The 12,442-nt window shown below is 38.6% G+C and overlaps 1 protein-coding gene across 1 annotated transcript in view; it reads left to right on the top strand.

Moving 5' to 3' along the window:
• ADAMTS20 (ADAM metallopeptidase with thrombospondin type 1 motif 20) overlaps positions 1-12,442 on the top strand; it is a 176,164-nt gene that overhangs the window by 123,917 nt on the left and 39,805 nt on the right. Inside the window, exon 28 of the mRNA XM_045001846.1 lies at positions 202-378. Coding sequence (XP_044857781.1) covers positions 202-378 — 177 coding nt within the window. The remainder of the gene's footprint in view (positions 1-201; positions 379-12,442) is intronic.

Here is a 12,442-nt window from a genome sequence, read left to right as displayed (position 1 = left end):
CTTTGGGGCACAAACTGCCTTTTCGTTATGTATGGGTGGAGTACCTAGTAAATGGGACCAAGATTTTTGCCTGAGGCATCTAGGCAGTAGCGCAATAAAAATATTAAATAGTAATAACAGTTTACTGATTATGCAAATATCTGTTTGGCATATGAAGACTGTTGATGAGACCCCTGAACTATATCTTTTTTATTTTTTTAGTGTTCTCATACATGTGGAGATGGAATAAAGACAAGATTAGTGATTTGTCAGCTTCCTAATGGCCAAATGTTGAATGATCAAAGCTGTGAAATTCTAGACAAGCCACCTAATATGGCACAATGTAATGTGCATTCTTGCCCTGGTGATGTTTCATGGCAACGGGGACCATGGAAATCGGTACGATAGTATTCACTATTTCCTCCCTCTTTTTCTCCCCCCCCTTTTCTTTTATAAATTATATATAGTATTTTTGTTTGATCACAGGGAGACAAAACTGTGTGTGGAATGTACTCATTGTTGCTTTATTAAGCATCTGCTACTGCTCCCATTTAATTAAATGGCAAACTTCCATTGACTTGTCTGGAAGCAGAATGTAAACAATCATAAGAAACATTTTAAAAGTGGTTGCTGTTCATCATAAACAGTTTATTCTGTTCTGCAGGAGGAGGAATCAATTTGGGATTTTAAATTTAAAATAAATACTGTAATTTGTGCTATAGTATTATCTAAATATTTATATCCATATTTGCATATAGATATATAATGCATAACATTCTAATCAAAGCTACATCTAAGTATCAAATGTATTTCATACACATGTATATTTTGTGTTCCCTGTAATCAGTCAGTACTGTACTCTGCATTTTATGTATAATTGTATATAAAGGTTTACATCTGTGGATATAACAATGACTAATTAAAGATGTCTGTATAATTGTATAAGTAATTCTAATAGAGCTCCTATCTATATGTCACTGTCTATTATTTTGTAAAAACAAATACAGTGATCATCATTAAAATCTGTACAGTTCCCACTTGCAGATAATATACATTACTGAAATAATCACAGTAGACCCTATACTAAGGGACTAGGTAGTATTCCCTATGCTGTGAATGCCACAGTAACATTTATTAGATAACGTGCAAAAATTGTAAAGAGATCAATGGCAACCACCATAGGGCCTGGATCCAGCTCCACTGAAGTCAGTGGCAAAAATCCCATTCACTTCATTGGGAGCAGGACCAGGATCGCAATTCTGTTAAACGTTACTAATATTAACAAGCTGATTTAATTTGGTGTTTTTGATCAAAGAATGTGGAAATATTATATTAAGTGAACTTCAGATTTCAATTTTAAAATATTTTTAAATAATCTAATTTTATAACCTAAATTTGGTACAAATATAAATTGAAATAGATGTTTTAATTAGTAATTTATACTAGTATCTTTTTCTTCCACTGTGCAATCAGAGTTTCAGTCTTATGCTGGTGCCTGCATGTCTGTTAAGCAAATCTTGTTTAGCCATTTGCCAAATGTTAACTGGTGACTTGCAAACACTTACTAATATATGCTTTTGTTTTGTTTAACTGTAGAATTACATGCTGAAAGGGTAAGCAGAACTTTCAGCATTATCACTGACGATAAGCTCAATGTTTATTCCTTTCCGATCTCCTGAAATCACGTACTGCCAATTTGTTCTCTGAGTGATGCTACAGATTGCACTGCAATATGTGGGTGCTCTCTGTTGAGGAAGTGGGGTCCAGGTAAATGCCCTTTTAATTAAACCAGAAGTGATGTAGTTTTGCAAAGATTTTCATATTATTTTATATCCCAAGTGATATAAAGTGCATTTTATATCTTTCAAAACTAAGCCATATGGTTTAAAATGGCACCTTTTAGCACCCAGTAGGAACCTTTATTTGACCCTCTCTTGACTCCTTGCCCTAGTGGGGTTCTGTGGTGATGTTGACATCACCAGCATGTTGCATATTGGGTGTCACTCCAAGAGGGAGCTGGTCATCAAAACCAGTAGGGGAATCGAAGATGAAAGTATATTCAAATGCTTCACGTGTTGACTATGCTTCTTAACCTTACTGTTAGGAGTATTCAGCACATAAAACTATAATGAACATTTTAGAAAAATATTTCAAATCACCTTTTAAGTAGGGCTTGGATGAATGCACATTGTCTGGAATGATTGATGACTAAGGGCTAGATTGTGTGTATTTGGCACAACCCTTAGTTAGAGTGGTGCAAAGTCGCAGAGCCCTGGAGGAGCACCAGAAGCGTTCTGTCTCAGAAGCAGAAAGCCTACTCTGAGCTTTCTGGTGCATTGTGGTGTGCACTCTGCAAATTGCTACACTTAGAATATTTCTTCACTCCCACCTCATTGGCTCTGCTGACCAGTGTGTATGGAAGGGTTGGGAGAAGCCATGACTCTACCTTCCATGTGCCATTTTGTAGTGCTGGGCAACCTTGGATGAGTGTCTGGTAGCCGCCCTGCAACCTCCAGAGCTCTTTGATTCTGCCTTATCTTCACCGTGCCCCTCCCATTCCCCTCTCCCGTCCCCTTAAAGGCTCTGTGGGAACTAGGTAGAATCTAGTTCTGCATTCTTAAATAAAAATGTTATAGGATAACAAGTGTGAGTCTGGATAAGAGCACATTATACATTTTATATAAAATTGTGAGTTATCTGTATCCTAATAAAGAGGAGAGGATAGAAGTTGAGGGAGTACAGGTAGGAACTGAAAGTGAAACAAACAAAGTCCCTTTCAGTTACATCACATGAAGGCAGACAATTAAATATTAACAAATTATATGAGTGCTTTTATATAAATAGTAGAAGTCTAAATACTAAGATGAGTGAACTTGAGTGCCTGGTGTTAAATGAGAATATTGATATAATAGGCATCACAGAAACATGATAAACGATGATAAAAAATATATAGGAATGACAGAGTAGGTCACACTGGTGGGGGAGTGGAACTATATGTGAAAGAATGCATAAAGTTGTATATAGTAAAAATCTTAAATGAATCAAAATGTACCACAGAATCTCTATGGATAGAAATTCCATGCTTGAATAAGAATACTTATTGCCCTGCGTGATGCTTTCGCCAGGGTTCAAGCACTGCCTGTCATGTGGGTGGGCGATTCCTCATAGTGATCCCCACATGAGATGCTTGCCATGTTTAGGGGGACACACTGAGGAGCAGTGCTGTATTTGTAAATAATTCACCAAAAGAAACTAGGTGGCCAGAGACTTAAACTTGGAACAGCACCTTCTCAAGCAGGCCATGAGGCCTGTTTCACTACCTGTTTCACAACCGAGGCCTAAGATCAGCTGTTACCTCCCCCAAGAGACAGAGGAGCCGTTCACCCTCCTTGGGATCACTGAAGTCTCATAAAGCTAAATGGGACCATCCCAGGGCTCATGGAGACTCTTCCTCCTCCTCTAAAAAGAGTATGGACCAGCACCATACCACTTCTGGCATGCAGGATGGAGTAGGTCCATCAAACCACTTCCAGGTACTGTGCTGAGGACACTGAGAGCCCCAACCATCTCCAAGGAGGCATACTAGGAGGCAGCAGAGTTACTCTGCCTATCTATTCTGGATTATCCACTTATCCAGGATGTTACCAGGGCAACGGCCTCCACTTCCTTGGTAACACCCTTTGGTTGTGTTGCAGAGACAAAGAGTCCGTCGGCACAGCAGCCTGGTCCTTTTGCGCCACAGACTGTAGAATTGAGGCCAGTGTTGGGCCTGGCACTGAAGACCTCCTCGGCATTGGTGCACTCCTCGGCACCAACATTGTCTTGGCTGCAGTTTCCGCCTTCTACTTTGGGTACCAATCCCTTCTCTGGCACCGGGAATAGGTGTCAGATATTTGGTACCAGCTATGCCGATTCCTCATTCCTCATCAGCACCAGTACCACTTTCCCGTTGGGCTGTGGATGAGTCTAACCATCTGCTTTTACCATTGGGACTAACTTCAATGCTTTCACCAGAAACGTGGCGGGACTTGGTATCCAGGTCAGGGTCCTACTCCCAGCCTTCATTGCTTGATTGGCATCAGGGACCATTCTCAGAGCAGTATCGGTACTGAGATCAGCACCCCGTGTAGTTGGGACCTGGGCTCCTGGCTTGGTGCCTACTGGCCACCAGTGCCTTATCTGTTCCCACAGAGGCCTCCTTGGAATCCCTGGGATGCTCCTCATCCCAGAGATCATATTCTTCCGCCAGCTTCAGAGCGAATTCACGGGTCCTGTTGGTGGTTAATGTTGCTGATCCACCACAAGCTCAGACAACTGTTGAGTCTTCTTCAGGGCCTCCAGACTTGTCTCATCTGGGTCCAGTTATTCAGGAAAAGAATACATCCCTGGTGTACTTGGCTGCTTCTTCATCATCTCCTGGTGATTCAGTGGTACCAGGTTCCTCTTCTCCCTCAATGCCGGAGAATTTGAAGGCATATCAGGACCTTTAGCAGCAGATGGCTGCTTACTGAGGCATCCAGGCAGAATTGTTACAGAAGAATATGCACAAGTTCCTCTACATTTTCCAACCATCTGCTCCAGGGAGAGTAGGCCTCCCTATTAATGACGCTCTCCTGGAAATGTGGTCCATTTTGTCAGACTGTCTTCTTCTTCTTCTCCAAATGTGACTGAAGTCAGTCTTTCATCTGACCCATCATCACTTGCACAGACTGGTCCGACTTTCTCCGTCGTTCCTGGTCTCCTTATGGTGGTGGACAGTTCAGGATAACATATGCCAGGGTTTTCCTTGCTCAGCCCCTACCAACCAGGACTGTTTTGGGGAGCACATCTGGGGTCACTAAAAGTTCAGGCCTTGTGGCCAGAACAGGAAGCGTCACTGCATATCAACATCCTGGAGCTTCATGTCACCTACATGCCTGTCACACTTTTTCTCATCATCCACACTTTCCAAGATCACATCAAGGACTCAGTGGTTCACGTACTAACTGACAATACCACTGCAATGTATTATGAGAACAGACAGCAGGGAGCACACTCAAATGTTTTGTGTCAGAATCAGGGGTATTTCAAGGATGACCAGTTTCCTGCCTTCACTGTGTTATTCCCAGCAAAAGACAATCTCCCTAAGCAGACTTGCTTCACTTCTCTCCTCAGAGATGACACACAGTTTAATTGCTAGAGCTACCACAATGTTCTTTCTAAGCAAGCATATTTTTTCTTAAGGTAAAAGCACTAGAAAGCACTACAAAGAAAACAGACATACTAATAAGCTTACCAGAGATCATCCTCTCCCTTCAACCCCCAACCAGGGGTTTTCCTGTGGTTTCAGGTTGATTGCACCCTTTGCTCTAAACAGGAACACAGTCTTATGGGACCTCTGTAGGCCAAAGTCCTTCCAATCCTTCCCTAAGGATTGGGGCCTTCCATGTATCAGAGGTCCTATCCATTTGCTAGCTCAGGAAGAAGGCCCTGAGTCAGTTTAAACTCCAATTATGTAAAGTCCTTTCTTTGTCTGTTGATTCCTGTTTTGGTCGTTGAACTGTCCTCATGTAATAGGTGATCAGCATACCTAAGGACCTCCCCTCAGGGTAAAGTTTCAAAGGCTGAGCCTGTAGATGGGGGCTTGCAATCCTTTCTGTTCCAGTACTTCCCAGGAATTCCGCTTTACGTGTATTGTTCCAAAAGATTAGTCATGTTTGCTACCTTGTTCAACAGAGTCTTTTGAAGTTCACAGTACTTTCCAGATATTGCATTAATCCTGCCTTTACACAATCCCACAATAGTACATAAACATTTGCATTTTTAATACAATGGGCTCCTCAAATACTTAAATTTAATTAAGTAAGATTTAACTTAATTCAGTAAAGTTTGTCCAGGATATTGCAGGAAATTGCCATCTGTCACAATATTTTTTCAGTCAACATGAAATGTTATTCAATCAATTTTTAGAAGCAGCAAAGAATCCTGTGGCACCTTATAGACTAACAGACGTTTTACAGCATGAGCTTTCGTGGGTGAATACCCACTTCTTCGGATGACTTGCATCCGAAGAAGTGGGTATTCACCCACGAAAGCTCATGCTGCAAAACGTCTGTTAGTCTATAAGGTGCCACAGGATTCTTTGCTGCTTCTACAGAACCAGACTAACACGGCTACCCCTCTGATACTTGACAATCAATTTTTAGTTTTTCATTGAGGATTCTTATAGTCGAATTGTGAAACTAAATAGTAATATATGGTTATTTGCTGAGGGATGACAGTGTGTTAGATTTTACGTTCTAAAAGACAAATGACAGGCTGTTACTTCATTTAGAGCGCTGGGTGAGCACAGTCTGCAGACATCACATGGTTGCTCCAGAGTTTGTGTTTTGTTTGTTTGTTTGTTTTTAAGAATAGAATTTACTAGGAGGTGGATTGGCTGGCCATCAGTAGGGGGTTAGGAAAGGATTTTTGCCCACACCCCCAGTGTATTCTGGGAGCTTTTTAAAAAAAAACAAAAAACCTCCTTCCTCTGATGCATCAGAGATGGCCACAGCTGGAGATCAGATACTGGACAGGGTGGACCAAGGCTCTCTAGTGGCACTGACCATTCTCATTCTCAGGTGCTTGACTGGCTGGTTCTTCCTCAGTGCTTAGAGTCTGACAGTTATATCACGGTTCGAGAAGGAATTTTCCCCCAGGTCAGATTGGTAGTGGTCTTGTGGGGGAGGGTGCCTTCCTCTGAAGTGTGTGTGTGTGGGTCATTTGCCAGGATTATTTGGGTATATTTCATTTAATCATTTCCCTGCCTTTTGGAGGCCTCGGGCACTGGTGCATGTTAGTCCCTCCTATTCTCTCCCTGTAGTACGTAATAGTCTAATGTCCTGTGGGCTGTAATATTTTGGTCCAATTTCAGTGATTGGGTTTAGTGTGCAGGTGTCAATGGCCTGCGATATAAGGAAATTAGACTAGATGACCTAGTGGTCGCTTCTGGTAAGTTTTCATGGAACAAGTGTGTCTTGATGAAGGGTATGAAAGAGAGTAGTGTAGGTGCTCCTGTATTTCTCAAAGTATTTTTAATAATTACATAAAAAGTTCAAGAAGTGTATTTCATCACAATATGAAGTTTACTAATTTAGGTTCCAGTTCAAGAATACACTTAGATGTTTAAATCCAACCCTGTTCAGTATAGCATGTAATTATATGCTTAACCTTGACTTCAGTGGGACTTAAACGTGAACTTAAGTGCTGCCTGAATACAGATGCTTTCCTGAATCAGGGCTTTAGCATGGAATACCAAAGCGAAAACTGAAAAATGGCATACATCATTGGGGGGAAACAGGTGTGTCTCTCTGCCCTCTGTTTCAAGGAGCAACATCCAGGTCTTCAGGCAAGTGTAGAATAGTGTTTAAGGCACTCCTCTGGGATATAGGAAACCCAGGTTTGAATATTTGCTTTGTATGGTTTGGAATAGGAACCTGAACCCAAGTCTCCACCATCAGACTATAGAGCCTCTCTCTGACCCAATGAATATTTAATTATTTATAAAAACTGGAACCGCTCCAGCATGACAGATTGAGAGAAACCCACCCTAGAATTAAATTAAATATTAATTTAAGTGCTCAGATAATTTTAAATGAGAGAGACTGTGACACATCAACATTTACTATTGGAGCTAAGAATTAGGAAGCTTCATTTTAAGAACGCTAACTGTCCTGCATACCTTCGAGCCATCTGCAGCTGGTCCGTGTTCAGATATCTTTCTTATCAATGGATTCATGTATAGACCAGAGCTGAATCAGGTATTTATCTCCTCCTCAAATAAAGATGAAATTATAGTTTTATTTTTAGAATAAAGTATATTGTTAGGATATTTTTGCAGATCAGATAAGGTACTCCTTCTAGAGGCATATTCAACATACCAATGGCATATTATGTGTTTTTTCTTTTGTTGGGCAAATATTGATACATGCAACTGTTCTTAGTATTACCAGTGCATAAATGGGAGGATGAACTCCTCTCTCTAGTTAGTTTTATGTTTTAAAAGATTTTTAATGGCATCACTTACTATCATTCAGTCACATATTTCAAAGCTCTGAGACAAATGTCGCTGATTTCTTTGGTGTTCTAGGTTTTTCCTTTAGACATTAACTCCAGAATTACTACAATGAAGAACTCTGTCTTTGCACTAGTGGAAGAAATGTAATTTTTATTTTATTTTTATAAATGGAAGTAATTTTTTGAAAAACTGAGGTTCCAGTCCTGTCCCAATGAAGTCAATGCCAATTTCCCATTGACTTCTCTATGAGCAGGAGCAGGCCAATAGTGCATAAGTAGAAATATTTATTTGCTTTCATTTTAATGCGAAAATCCTATTATGTTTCATAAAAGTGCCTGCATTCACTTCTATAGTATATAAAGAGTATTTATATCCTTAAAGTTAACCTTTTATATTAAAAGGGAACTCAGGATCAGAAATCATGGTTTTCAAAACCAGGTACATTCTTATACCTCTACCACTGCTGCTGCATATTTTCAAACTTCAGAATACCTCATTACTGATACAACATGTTTAATATCCCATTGACTTAAATCTTTAATGGTAGCATATGCTGATGATTCTTTAAAACTTTGAGAGAAAGGAATGCCTTTTCAGAGATCAACTGATAATGTCTGCCACTATCCAGATTGTCATAAAATGGACCTGGAATAGTAGACTATTAACTATATCATAATTTTGATTAAAATGGATCAAAATAGTTATTTCCAAAATTCCAGAAAGAAGATTTGTATGTGTTGGTTTTATTAAATTTAGAATAAATTTATCCATTTTGATACTATATTGTCTGTGTAGTTTTAAAAAATAAATAATTTATAATTTATGTCTGATAATTTATTATGTTGAGGTGACTTGGTGTCTGTGTGAAATACAGTTGCATTTTAACCCCTATTTGTTTGACACATGTTTTGTGGCTTTGTCTGTGTCTATATTTAATTTGTGCTTTATTAATGCATCCTAATATTTGGGCTTTTTTAAAAAATGTTGGAATTAACCACTATTGTGGGAAATGTTTTATTACCATTGAGTGATTTTTGTATTGCAATGAATTTTCTATGGTTTTTCAGTAACATTATTTTCACAGGGAAAAAATGTTAAGGAATTTCTTTTGTAAAATATTAAAAGTTGTTATTATAGAACTTGTCATGGCTTTTATACCTGAACCTAAAATTAATTACTCTAACTAATCACTGTTGCCACCAGAAAGCTTACTTAGGCACAACAGCAGCAATTAATGAAGTTGGGCAGGTTGGCATGAAATATCCAGGTTGATGCATGATTTTTGGAGATAAAATTAAAGGATATTGGCGGCAGGCCTCCTTATACTATAGCTATAACTTCAGGGTCTGATCCTGCTCCCACTAATGTCAGTGGCAAAAATAATACAAAACAATATTGATAATATTTTAATGTTATTTATTATGTTAATTGATGGTACACCTTCAACTGCAACACTTTTAAATGTTATCACACCATGTCAAAAAAGATATATCAGAAATAGAAAGATAGAGAGATGGGCAATTAAAGTTGTTATATCACCTGAAAGACTTCCATATGAGGAGAGTTTGAAAAGATTAGGACTGTTTCATTTAGAGAAGAGACAAGTATGAGAGGACATAATAGACGTCAATGCAATAGGGAATGTCAGAGAACAAAAATCAGGTACTTTTGTTTACCATTCCTAATAATACAAAAACAATGTAATAGTCACTGAAAATTAAAAGCCAAAAAACCCCACTAATTTTAAATTACTTTTTTTTAGAGAGGCTAGGATTTTGAGAGAAGCCTAAGAGAATTAGGTACCCATCTCTGAATAGGAGTTCAATGCTGGAACCTAACTCCCTATTGCACCTTTGAAAATCCAGCCACAATCCATAATCAGCTTGTGGAACTCATTACCACAACATATCATTGAGTCCAAGAAGCTTAACAAGATTCAAAAAAGTATTAGATATCTGTGGTTATATTAGCTATGTTTAAAATATATAAAGGATGTAAACACTCATGCTTCAGGTTATAAGGTGACCACTGACTTACAGGGGTTAGTGAATGGGCAGGTTATTCCATAATTGTCCATTATGAAGGTCCTTGCCTCTTTCTCTGAAGATTCTGGTAATGGCCATTGTCAGAGACAGGCTAGTGTACAGACAACTAGTCTGATTGATGTGGCTGTTCCTGTGTTTCTTGAATTTTTCCTGCTGACGCACCCTAAGTCCCAAATCTCCAGACACTTACACACATGCTTACATTTAAGCATATGAGTAGTCTCAGTATGTAAACTTGTGCATAAGCATTTGCAGGATTGGGGCCTAAATAATAATATATAGACTGAAAAATACAGAAGAATGTAATAGGTTGAAAAGAAAATGGAAGATGACGTAAAGAGGTGGGTAAAATATTGTATTTCTCATGACTTAGACTACACAAAAAATCTATTTTGTTCTTTTTTATTTAACATTTAAAAACAAAACATCTACTCTATTTTCCCTATTTCTTTAATTCATATAGATTTTTTTAAAACACTATAAAAATGAAATTGTATTTTGCAAGTTTATGAATACTGAACTACTGTCTTTATCAACACTTAATTCTTATTCAGTTTGGTGGGCGGGGGTCGAGTTAACACTTTGCAGGGGTAAATGTCTTCAGTCTATGACTTAATATATTATCTATTTAAAATGCTCTTATTATGATTCAGTGGGATTTCATAGAGGAAAGTTTGTAAATTACTTTAAAATCTTTATATAAATGGTGCTATTTAAAGGCAAGATATTATTGTAATACCTGGGCATAATGAACCCATAAGATAAATGGGTACAGTTTATACATTAGTAGAGATGGGCCTACTCTGAACATTTGGAAATGTGAGGCTTGGAATCCAGATGCAGATACAAATTTGAGAGATGGCTGGTATTTCTGAACCCAGTTTCTGGATCTAAATACCACTGAACTTTGGGGAAGACAGACCAGGATCTAAATATTACAGTTGGGTTTCATCTCTAAATTATACAGAAGTCGAATAAAACTCATGATTGTTTTGATATGTTGTAATGCATAAATAGCAGTTTTGACTGTAGCAAACATTAGATTCTTCAAGTGATTGTCCACTCCTGGTGCGTATGTGCCCCATATGCACTAGATCAGGTTCTTTTTGTCAGCAGTGCCTGTTGCAGCCATGCCTTCACCTTAGATGTCCTCACATCCCCCATCTGAGAGCATAAAGGTTGGAGTTAGGCCCAGATCCTTAAAAGTATTTAACTGTCTAACTTCCATTGATTTCAACAGCTTTCAACCTAAATACCTTTTAAGACCTGGGCCTTAGTTCTTTGTCCATTGACTTTATATAAATAAAATGAAACAAATGTGACAGATTGCTTAATGTACTACTGGGAGATGCTCAGATATTACAGAAGTAAATGCAATATAAGAACCTATATAGAATAGAAATGGAATTCAAACTCAGGGCCTGTGGTTCACGTAGGGAGGTAATCAGATATTTAGAAGAGTGTGTGTCCAACTGCATGAAAACATAGAAATCATGGAAACATTGAGCTAAAAGGAGTCATCCAGCCTAACCCCTCACTGAGACAGGACCAGGTATGCCTAGACTATCCCTGACAGGTGTTTGTCTAACCTGTTCTTAAAAACCTCCAATGACAGAGGTGTCACAACCTCCCTTGGAAGCCTACAGCTGTGCTCAACTAGCCTTATAGCTAGAAATGTACTTCTAATAGCTAACAATCTTCCTTGCTGCAGATTAATCCTATTACTACTTTTCCTGCCTTCAGTGTACATGGAGAACAATCAATCACTGTCATTTTTAATAACAGTCCTTAACTTATTTATCAGCTGTTACAAGTCCCCCTTCAGTTCTTTTCTCAAAACTAAACATGCCCCGGTTTTTTAACCTTTCCTCATAGGTCGGGTTTTCTAAACTTATCAGCATTATTGCTTTTCTCGGGACTTTCTCCAAGTTGTCTACATCTTTCTTAAAATGTGGTGCCAAAAACTGGATACAGTACTCCAGCTGACTTCACCAACACCAGCTAGAGCAGGACAGTTGCCTCCTGTGTCTTACATATGACATTCCTGTTAGTATACCCCAGATTATTAGCCTTTTTAGCAATTGCATCACATTGTTGACTCATATTCAGTTTGTGACCCAGAACCTTTTGAGCAGCACTACTGCCTAGTCAGTTATTTCCTCTTTTGTAGTTGTGCATTTGATTTTTTTCTTCCTAGGTGTACTATTTTGCTCTTGTTTGTATTGAATTTCATCTAGTTGATTTCAGATCAATTCTCCAATTTGTTAAGATGTTTTTGAATTCTAGGCCTGTCCTCTAAATTGCTAGTAACCCCTCCCAGCTTTGTGTCATCCACAGATTTTATAAGCCTACTCTCCACTCCATTGTCCAAATCATTAAT

This window comes from Mauremys mutica, chromosome 1 (genome assembly GCF_020497125.1).
Source record: "Mauremys mutica isolate MM-2020 ecotype Southern chromosome 1, ASM2049712v1, whole genome shotgun sequence".
Lineage (NCBI taxonomy): Eukaryota > Metazoa > Chordata > Testudines > Geoemydidae > Mauremys > Mauremys mutica.
This window is presented reverse-complemented; position numbering and strand designations above follow the sequence as displayed.